This window comes from Phocoena sinus, chromosome 12 (assembly GCF_008692025.1).
Source record: "Phocoena sinus isolate mPhoSin1 chromosome 12, mPhoSin1.pri, whole genome shotgun sequence".
Classification (NCBI taxonomy): domain Eukaryota; kingdom Metazoa; phylum Chordata; class Mammalia; order Artiodactyla; family Phocoenidae; genus Phocoena; species Phocoena sinus.
In genome coordinates this window covers 42,878,750-42,889,927 of record NC_045774.1, presented here as the reverse complement: position 1 = coordinate 42,889,927, position 11,178 = coordinate 42,878,750, and the positions used below count along the sequence as shown (strand labels likewise).

Genomic DNA, 11,178 nt, shown 5'->3' with positions numbered 1-11,178 from the left:
CGAGCGGAGGGGGGTGAACCCACAAACAGACAAACAACAACCCCCAAAGAAAACAATCACAGCAACCCAGACCGTGGGCCTCTGGTGGACCGGGGACGGGAGGGTCGCGGCATCGAGGCACCTCGGGAGCGCCCTCTGGCGAGAACAGAGCGCGCGTCCCCCGCCCGGCCCCCCTTCGCCGCCGGCGCTGCGCCCCCGCCAGGCTCTTTGGGTTCACTCTCGGTCTCTCACTCCGTGAGACACAGACGGCAGCTTTCCGAGCGAGCGGGGGAACGGCTGAGGCGGCGCCAGCGCCACTGCCGCCGCTCGCCCCGAGAAGACCTGGGCACCGGGAGAGAAGCCGAGGCCCGGAGCCCCATCCCCTCTCTCCTCTGGGGTCTCCTAAGCCGACCGGCCGCTCGGCGCCCCTGCGCGACACCCTTCACGGCCACTTCGCGGGGCGTGCCGGGACTTGGGGACGCGGCTCGGGAAGAGCTGGGGCAGGAGGCGGCGGCGGCGGCGGAGCGAGGGTGCGCACACTGGGACTGGAGAGGTGTGAGTGGCGGGCTGGGCGGCGGCGGCGGCGGCCGTAGCCGCGGGTGCCTCCCCGCCTCGCCGCTTGGCAGGCAGCACCGCCTCCCCGGGCCGCGGCCGCCCGGCAGAGTCCTCCGCGCGTTCCCGGGCCCGGAGCCGGCGCACGATGCGCCCAGCAGCGTTCTGATCGCCGCCGCGCCGCCGCCTCCGCCGCGATGATTCCCCCCGAGCCGCAGCAGCAGCAGTTGCAGCCGCCGCCGCCGGCCCCGCCGAACCATGTGGTGACCACCATCGAGAACCTGCCGGCCGAGGGCAGCGGCGGCGGCGGAAGCCTGTCCGCCTCCTCCCGGGCCGGCGTGCGCCAGAGGATCCGCAAAGTGCTGAACAGGTGAGCGGCGGCGGGGGCACGGGGCTGCGGCTGCGGGCGCCCTGCCCGGGGACCCCTCCATCCCCCGGGCGGCCCGGAGGCCTTTTGGGACGGACGGAGTCGCGTCCGGGGAGACTGAGGAGAGCGGGCGACGACGCGCCCCGCGCTGGCGGAGGCCGCGGCAGCTTTGTCCCGGAGCGGGGAGCCCCGGAGCGCCCGGGCGCCGGCTGGTCCGAGGCGGGAGTTCGGAGAGAGGCGGGGTTCTGCCAGCCTGGCTGCTGTGTGTCCGCGCTTACACCCTCGCACACGCGTGTCGCCTCGCGTCCCTCTCCCACTCGGGCCCCAGCTTTGCGCTCGGGGGCCAGAGCGGACGTGGGGGTGGCCGGGGAGGAGGCGGGAAGGCGCAGGGCTGCGGGGATGGCGTGGAAGTCGCCGGCCTCGCGCTCCGCCCGGAGGTATCCCAGCCCCTCGCCGGGAGATGGGGTAGTGGAGACAGACCCGGCGGGCGGCGCGGGGACCCACTTCTCCCGCCCTGCGCTCCAGTTGTGGCTCCGACTCTTCCTGGCTGGGAGCGGGGATGGGAAGGCTACAGGCCTGGGTCAGACCCAGGCAAAGTGCAGAAATGTTGCGGGAAGGGTATGAGGAGGAGGCTCCTGGCTGTGTCGAAGCCAGAGGAGGCGAACGCTGGTGGCCGGCGCCTCCAGTGCTGGAATCTGCGCAGTGGATGGGACGAGGCGTTTAGGATGAGAACCCGGGTTGATGTGAGGTGGGGCCCCCCCTGGCGCCCCTGAGTCGGCCGTGATGCGAAAGGGACTTGTTCTACTAAAGTAACTTGAAATGGTCGAAGAGCTGACACTTAAAAATCAAACAGAGAACTGGTTGTGTGTGTTTTTATTTGGGTGCGTGTGTGCCTTTCGATGTATCTGTTGGGGGTAACTCTTAAGGTTGCTCTGTGCGTACAGGTTTCTGTGTGGCACTCTTTTGGGGTAGCCGAGATTCCCCCCAGGGATTCACCTCAAGCTCTTTGGGGCTGAAAGCTCTAGTGGGAGCACAAAATACGTACAGAAATAGAAGCTTGAAAAGCTCCTTATTTTCGGAGTATGGTTTAATTTAGTCATATGAAATCCCAAACCATTCAGGAGTCTTCACCTGTGAAGACTTAACGTATATTAGCTTACTTGTGGGTACTTCCATGTGTTTCCATTTATTATCAAACGAGAAGAAATTCACTCTGAAGTGAGACAAGAGTTGGTAATAGAAACTCAAGCCTTTACTTCCCTTTGATTTGTAGCTTAGAATAACACCTTCCAAAATATTACATATTACATCTAAAAAAGATAATGAGCAGAATTAATCAAGAAGATGCTGGCTCAGTACATATTATGTGGGCTTCCTGTCCTTTCTGAATACCTGTGATGTTTTTGAATTGTAAATGACTTGGCATTGGCTGTTTAAATTTTTATGCAGAATATGTTAATTATTAATTTCCCTCATCAAGCTGAGAGAAAACTGGTGCCATTGTTCATTTATCTTTGCTTGATTGTAAGTTATTATTGACTCTGTGCAGGTTATTTCTTGATGTTTCGTGGATCTTAGAGTCCAGAGTAACAAGAGCACTGAGGTGAGAGCTGAGGGGCTTGGTCTGTCATCATTCCTCTGCCGCTGACTTGCCACGTGGCTTGGGGCAGAGCTGTTCATCTCCATGGCTCTTGGTTTCTTCATTTGTAAAATGTGTTTTGTACTTGTCTTACCTCTCGTATCATGGTTTCGAGAAATAGATAGACTTGGGAAAGTATAAAGCTTTACACGAATTCATTATTCAACCGAATTCTGTTGTCTAAGGGAGGGCAGTGGGAATATCGTACACAAGTTAATTGAAGTCATGGTACATCATGGGGAGAATGTTGTATTTTACTAGCCTTCAGTGATCTGTGACATGAGTTTTATAGAGGAGGAACTTAAACTGAAAGGTTGGGTCCATGACATTTCCTGGCAGATACATCTGTGAATGGAACCCTAGGGTTATAGCCTTTAGATTTCAACGGAAACATTTGGTTGTCTTTCAAAGTTCTTCAGAATTTTCAGTGTACTATTTTGTATTAAGTAAATGATCTTTCCTTAGCCTTAAAGGATAAGAAGAAAATATTTCTTTGGAGCAGGAGTGCCTTTGGTAAGGAGACTGAAAAAAATCAGAGTAAGTGTAAAAATCCTAGTGGAGTAATTTCGTTAGCATGCTGATGGGCTTGGCTTTTGCTCCATGATTATGTCAACAGGAGACAGCACTAGTCGTGGCTGTTGAATGGTTGGGCTCTGTGTAAAAGCAAGAGGTGGGGGGCGGGAGTGGAATTTTCGAGTTCCTGTGCCAGCACTTAGGTGTGGCTCCCCTCTGGTCTGAACCCTCCAGGTATCTTGGACTAGGCAGTAATGGCTTTAAGGCTGGCCCATTGGGTGCCATATCATAAGCATCTTTGCTCATTTTCTAAAAGCTAAAGATCCCTTTTTGCTTCTTTGTCTTCTTTTCCTCTTCCTATTTCCTTAATACTTCTATCTCCTTCACCTACATTGCCCTATCAACTAATTGTCTTCTGGACAATTTTCCTTTCATCTACCTCTGGCATGCAGCAACTTAGCTGCTAGCAGAAAGTGAGGTTGGAAATCTGGAAGTTTGGAGCCAATATGAAAAATATCCCTCTAACTTTTGGCATGCAGATATACTGTTGGCAGCGTTCTAGTGCTGTGAGCTGGCCAGTAGAGTCTCTTCAGTGACTGAGTGGGGCATTGCACCACTGTTAGTTACTCTGAGCATCCCACTGGGCCAGAGGGGCGGTGCTGAGAGACTGAGGATGGTGCACTGGGACGAGGAGTGTCAGACTGTGAGCACCGCAAGCCTGGTGAACTGCCTGCCACTGGTCCCAGCCTGTAACAGTAGCTACCTGCCAACCCAGAGGAAGAAATGCCAGCACATATGCTGTCTGTATCCTGCCTACCGAGGGATAGGTAAAGGGAGAAGTACTGATTAATAATTAAACGTACTGTCTTTCAAGAAGCTTAGAATGAAAATGCAATCTGCCTTACATTGTCCTGCATCATTTTATTTCCTCAGTATATCTCCATATCCTTTCCCCTTTCTTTAAAGGCTTATTGAGTTGGATGGTTGCATTTTTTGTATGACAAATAGGGCATCTCACTGATTGACTACTCCCTGTAAAACAATTAGAGTAGAATATAATAGTATCCATGATTTTGGTGAAAGAGGAGGTGCTAGATAATTATTTTTACCAGTTAATGGGATGTGTCACATTCTTCCCGTCCTGTTCAAAATTGTTTTGGCAGTGTGATGCAAGAAATACAAGATGATTTAGATGCTGGGATAATTGTTACTTCTTTAATTCTCAAAGATTGAGAATAATGTCTTGGTTCAAAGAAGGAAAAAATTATGGCAAACTCCTCTTCACTTATTTCTTGAGTGTGAGATAGTATTTACTACCCTGCCACAGAAAATACTTCAAGGGCAACAGTTGATGACCCTCTCACAGAAACTGCTGATACTAGTAGATTTCTTAGAAACATATAGGAGTAGATACTAATCTATGTAGTATCTGAAGATTTTCTCCTCTAAAATGATTTCATTATGAAATGTTTGTGAAAAACGAGTGATAGCTTGTTTTATGTTTTGCATGTGTGCAATTTTATTTATCTTTCCCCACTTGAATATTAGTTTCAGATCTTAATAAAAATAACCATGAATTTCAAGTTTTGACCCACTTTCTTCCCAATAAGAGATGCATTGGGTTGTTTCAAGTTATAAAGGCATTTCTGCCTTTTTCTGTCTTGTGGTGGGGATGTTTAATCATTGGAATGGAACCACGAGTGTGACTCTGGGTCATCCATTCATTTGATTTGAAACTAGCTGATTTCTAACTTACATTTTGATTTATTTCATTAATTTTCAAATTTATGAAACTTTTTTGAATTGAAAACTAAAAAGCATTAAGGAGGATACATAGAAGAGTTGGTAGCAAGCCTACATAAAATCGATATCCATGTGGGAAGTTACCATATGTGATGGGACAGTATGTATATATAGCTTTTCTGAGTTATTAAGTAAGGTAGAGAGAACATGGTGAACCAACAGAATGGCTGCCAGGAACAGAGTTATGCTTGTACTATTAGGTACAGTTGATGAAGACATCTGTTATCATTTAGGTGATCCTTTTTTATCAAATGGGACGACTTTTGTTAAAAAATTGATAGTGGGGCTCTTCCTCAAGCTACTCCTTCTAACAGATGTCAGAATGAAAGGGGAAGACCAACCAGTAATGAGGATAATTGATACAGAATATTCCAAATGGAACAGCATGGTGTGATTAAAAACAGACATTTCTAAGATTAGTAGTAAACAAAAGATGTCTGAAGGACACATTTATTTTTAACTAAAGGACAGAATTATAAAACTGGAAGATCATCCAGTATATTTTTTTGCATGGAGCTTGGAAAACTGAATGTTCATATTAAAGGAATATTTGGTTTACCTTGGATAAGTGGTGCATTTCCAAGGAAGTAACGTGTAAGAAAATGGACCTATCTTCACGTAATTTTTCTTTGACCTTTTACTCTCTCAAGGTCCTTCAATGCCTCAGGACCATAATAAAAGATGTCTGTTTTTACTGTACACTGCTATAGATATAGACAATATGGCAAATTGAGTTGGCTGCCCATATAGTTCTAAAGTTACTTAGTGCAAGAGCTGATTTATTATTTAATTGCCATTTCTCATAAAAGTAGAATACAGCATGTGAAAGTACCACCACCAGGTTTTAGTTTAGCTTTCTCATTCATTTGAGTTCAGGCCAACGAGCATTCACTGAACCTTGTTCAAACACATTAATTCTTGATTATGTTTCTAGAAAAGTATACTTAGAGGAAGTCAAATGCCAATAGATACATGGAAAAATGCCCCATACTATTTGGCGTATTTCTTGACTGGGACATGAACATCTACAGGTATACATTTATTCTTTTTTTTTACTTTAAACTTTTGAATTTTATTTTATTTTTTATGCAGCAGGTTATTACTAGTTATCCATTTTATACATATTAGTGTATATATGTAAGGTCTGAAACCACATAACATAAAGTTTACCATCTTAATCATTTTAAGTGTACAGTGTAGTAGTGCTAACTGTACACGCATCGTTATGCAGCAGACCTCTAGAATTTTTTTAATCTTACAAAACTGAAACTCTGTGTCCATTGACCAATAACTCCTCTTTTCCCCTCCCCACTGACCCTGGCAACCACCATTCTACCTTCTGTTTCTAAGAGTTTGATTATTGTAGATACCTCATATAAATGGAATCATGCAGTGTTTGTCTTTTTGTAATTGGCTTATGTTATTTAGCATAATGTCCTCAGGGTTCATTCACATTGTCACAAGTGGCAGAATTTCCTAAGGCTAAATAATATTCCATTATGTGTGTGTGTGTGGGGTGTGTGTGTGTGTGTGTGTGTGTGTGTGTGTAATACCACATTTTCTTTATCCATTCACTTATTGATGGACATTTAGGTTACTTCCATCTCTTGGGTCTTGTGAATAAAGCTGCAATGAAAATGAATGTGCAAATGTCTCCTCAAGATCCTGTTTTCAGTTTTTTTAGGCTATATAACCAGAATTGGGATTGCTGAATCATATGTTCTATTTTTAATTTTTTGAGGAACCTCCATACCATTTTGCATAGCAGTGGTACCATTTTGCGTTTTCACCAACAGTGCACAAGGGTTCCAGTATCTCTACATCCTGCTAACACTGTGTTTGTTTGTTTTTGATAGCAGCCGTCCTAATGGGTGTGAAGTGATATCTCATTGTGGTTTTGATTTGCATTTGCCTAATAATCACTGATTTTGAGCATCTTTTCATATACTTGTTGGCCATCTGTATATCTTCTTTGAAGAAATGTCTATTCAAATCCTTTGCTCATTTTAAAATGGGATTGTTTGGTTTTGTTGTTGTTGTTGAGTTGTAGGACTTCTTTATAAATTCTGGATATTAACCCCTTATCAGATATATGATTTGCAAGTATTTTCTTCCATTCCAGTGGTTGTTTTTTCACTCTGTTGATTGTTTCTATATTCATTTGTTCCTAATCACCTTCTGTGTGCTCAGTCCTCTTCTGGAGGACACATACATAGCAAAACATTATTCTTGGCTTGAAGGACCTCAAAATCTAACTGGGTAGCTTGGCATACGTACTACTGTTGAGAGTGAATGATTATAGTCTGTAATCTGAATTTTTATGCATAATGCTTAATTGTATGCTTCTAAATATCTAGATGCTAGAATCATATAAATAAGTTGTCCTGTATGTGATCCATATTGCACTTATTCTGTCTTATACAGACACTAGTTGAATGTACAAGAGTTGAGAAGAAGTTTCTCAGGAAATGGCAAGGAAAACAATAAAAATAAATATGTCTTAGAAAATATTTTCTTAGAAAAATGACATGCCTCAATCGGTGGCAACATGAATGTAATTTGTTTAAGTATATTATTATTAAACTTTTAAAAAATATTGTTTTCTGCTAGATTTAAATTTTAAACTCTCAAGAAAATTTACCTATGTGATTGTGATGTTAAAAAATACCTTAGGGCTTCCCTGGTGGCGCAGTGGTTGAGAGTCCGCCTGCCGATGCAGGGGACACGGGTTCGTGCCCCGGTCCGGGAAGATCCCACATGCTGTGGAGCGGCTGGGCCCGTGAGCCACGGCCGCTGAGCCTGCGCTCCGCAACGGGAGAGGCCACAGCAGTGAGAGGCCCGCATACCGCAAAAAAAAAAAAAAAAAAAAAAAAAAAAAAAAAAAAAAAATACCTTACATACCATTTTACAAGTTCTGATATTATGAACCATCAATTCCTGCCCTTTTAACAAATTAATTAGGGAAAGCTAGTACAACTGAATACACATTTAAAGGAGGCTAAACATAAAAAGAAACGAAATCGAGTTATTTGTAGTGGGGTGGATGGACCTAGAGACTGTCATACAGAGTGAAGTAAGTCAGAAAGAGAAAAACAAATACCATATGCTAACACATATATATGGAATCTAAAAAAAAAATGGTTCTGATGAACCTAGGGGCAGGATGAGAATAAAGACGCAGGCGCAGAGAATGGACTTGAGGACATGGGGGTGGGGGGGGGAGGGTAAGCTGGGACGAAGTGAGAGAGAGCATTGACATATATACACTACCAAATGTAAAATAGATAACTAGTGGGAAGCAGCTGCATGGCACAGGGAGATCAGCTCTGTGCTTTGTGACCACCTGGAGGGGTGGCATAGGGAGGGTGGGAGGGAGATGCAAGAGGGAGGGGGTATGAGGATATATGTATACATATAGCTGATTCACTTTGTTATAAATCAGAAACTAACACACCATTGTAAAGCAATTATACTCCAATACAGATGTAAAAAAAAAAAAAATAAAGGAGGCTAAAAACGAAAACATGCTAATTATATCCAGATTTAGAGTGACAGGGCTACAATTCCTAATCATTCCTGGCTTGGAGATAGTACAAGGTACTGATCCATTGTGTAAGACAAATACTTCACTGGTTTCTCTTTTCCTCGTCCACTCATTCATTCAGTCAGTCAGTCATTTATTCAATGAGTATTTATTAAGTGTTTACTATATGTTGGACACTGCTGGATCATAGTGGTGAACCAGACAGTCATGGGGCTGACGTGGACCCTTGAGTGCCATTGGCAGAGTTTCTAACTGTTATTACCCTTTCAATATAATCTATCAAGGGGACAATTTAAGTAAAGTAGAAATAAAGATAACATACATCAAAATGATTAGATTTTCAAGCTGATCTAACAGAGATGCAGAAAAAAGCCCCATAATTTAGCTGTTTCACCTGTAAGAAAACTACTCAAGAGGAAGACTGAACCCATAATAAAATTACTTGGAGTTTACACATAGTTTACAATGCCTATACACATAGGCAGATCTTTCTTGAGGAATACAATACAATTTGTTTCACTTAGGACTTTAAACAAAGGAGGAATAGCCATTAATGTTCATCTACTTTCAGAGTGTTAGAAGAAAAAGGAGAACAGACTTTGATCTCATCCTGCCATTTCAGGGCGAGCCTATCAAGGTCATTGCCATATAACCCAAGAGAATAGAGTTTCCTGAAAATATCAGCATTCTGACAGTGCATACACAACTTTGAGGGAGCTTGGGGACATGTTTGTGCATTGCAGGTAAGAGAGATTGAGGGTGATTTGGAAGGACTTGATTGCTTTACTATGTAATTTGATACAACCTATGAGTGTTTGAATTAAAATGAGCATTTAGACAGTAGCTCAAAATCTTAAATTTTATATTATAAGGCATACATTTTATATTATAAAATTTTACATCCTATGTTATTCTCATAATACTCTTTTTATAGATATGGAAACCAATTTTTTTTTTTTTTTTTTTTTAGTGTTTCTTTATTTGGCTTTGCCGGGTCTTTGTTGCAGCATGTGGGATCTTTTTATGTGTGACATGCGGGATCTAGTTCCTTGACCAGGGATCGAACCCCAGCTCCCTGCATTGGGAGTGTGGAGTCTTAACCACTGGACCACCAGGGAAGTCCCGTGGAAACCAATTTTTATGGTAACACAGCTAAGTGCTTTTATAAGACTACAGAGGAAGGAGAGACTAGGCTGGAGACAGGGCAGGAGGGTTTAGGGATGGCATTTGTCCTTGGCATTGGAAGATGGGGCCTTAGGTTGGGCTGCTATAACAAAATATCACAGACTGGGCAGCTTAACAGACATTTATTTCTTACAGTTCTGCAGGCTGGAAAGCCTGAGATCAGAGTGCTGGCAGATTGCGTGTCTGGTGAGGGCCTTCTTGACTTGCAGACAGCTGTCTTCTTGTATCCACACATGGTGGAGGGAGAGAGTGAGAGAGAGAGAGAGAGAGAGAGAGAGGGAGAGAGGGAGAGAGAGGGAGAGAGGGAGAGAGAGATCTCCTTTCCCATCTTGTAAGGATACTAATTTCATAATGAGGATTTCACCCTCATGACCTCATCTAAATCTAATACCTTCAAAGGTTCCACCTCCAAATACTGTTATACTGGGGAGTTGGGCTTTAACACATGGATTTTGGCGGGGACATAAACATTTGATCTGTAGCAGATGGGTAGGATAGGAACACGTGCAAGAAGGGAGATGACAGAAAGGATGAACCAAATATAGAGTAAGAGACTGGAGGAGGATTAAATGACCAGTTTGACAATATTATATGTAGGTAAAAAGGCAGTAGAGTGAAGTAAGGCTAGAATTGCAGGATGGAGTCAGATACTGGAAAGCCTTAGACATTCTAATATGAGTTAGACTGTGGGTTATTATTTTTGCAGGTTATTGAGTAGAGAAAGGACTTGATCAGAGATCTGCCCGAACATTGTATTTTGGACAAAGTCTGTAGGAGAGATGGACAGAGGATGGACTAGGGTTTAGGGGTCAGTTAGGTGGCTGCTGTAGCCGTATAGGGGAGTGGAGACAGGAGTCTAAATGGGATGGAGGCGGCCAGGTTGGAGAGGGAAGTGCTGTAATTTGAACAGAGTGTGGACCAGGGTCAGAGAGAGGAAGATTAGATTATTTTTGAGAAGGTACTCAATAGTGTCTGCAACATAGTGGGTGGTTAATACTTGTTTGCTGAAAGGTTATAAACTTGCTACAAGGAAGGGATCTGCTCGCTAGGGCAGAAGAGACCTAGGGTGTTAACCTGAACTAGACAGGCAGCTGGAGGACCTTAGCCAGCTACTCAGTGGTCTGCGGACCTGTGCTGATTCACAGATTGTGTAACCAGCCTGTGAGAAGAACAGAAATCAAGAGTACGCATTAGAAATAGCTATAGCAACTTGACAGAGTACTTTTATGTTTTTTTTCCTAATATTAAAATATTGGGTCATGTATTTTAATTTTTTGCCATTTTATTTTTCTAGTAGTTGATTTTTTTTTTTTTTTTTTTTTTTTTTTAGTAGTTGATTTTTTGAATTGTATTTTACAAAAGAATTGTCTTCAGTGAGTTGAAGAAAAAGAACCAATATCTTATAACAGATAGTTTGAGAAGCGCTGGTCCCAGTCCAGTATCCAAGAGGGAGCAACAGCGAGTCTGGATTCTGGAAGTGCATCTAATCATGGGGTAGGTAGGGGGTCCTCACAGTGGCAGCATTCGGCTGGTGCCAGTCATGGCCCTGGAAATCTGTACATCCCAGCTGGCAATGTGGAGGCAGCAGGTTAGACC

At 44.0% G+C, this 11,178-nt stretch overlaps 1 protein-coding gene across 1 annotated transcript in view; it reads left to right on the top strand.

The window, feature by feature from the left end:
* The first annotated feature begins 310 nt into the window (after positions 1-310).
* The window catches only part of SLC35F1 (solute carrier family 35 member F1), a 414,631-nt gene continuing 403,763 nt past the window's right edge, over positions 311-11,178 (top strand). The window contains exon 1 of the mRNA XM_032651819.1: positions 311-901. Coding sequence (XP_032507710.1) covers positions 729-901 — 173 coding nt within the window. The 5' untranslated portion in view covers positions 311-728. The remainder of the gene's footprint in view (positions 902-11,178) is intronic.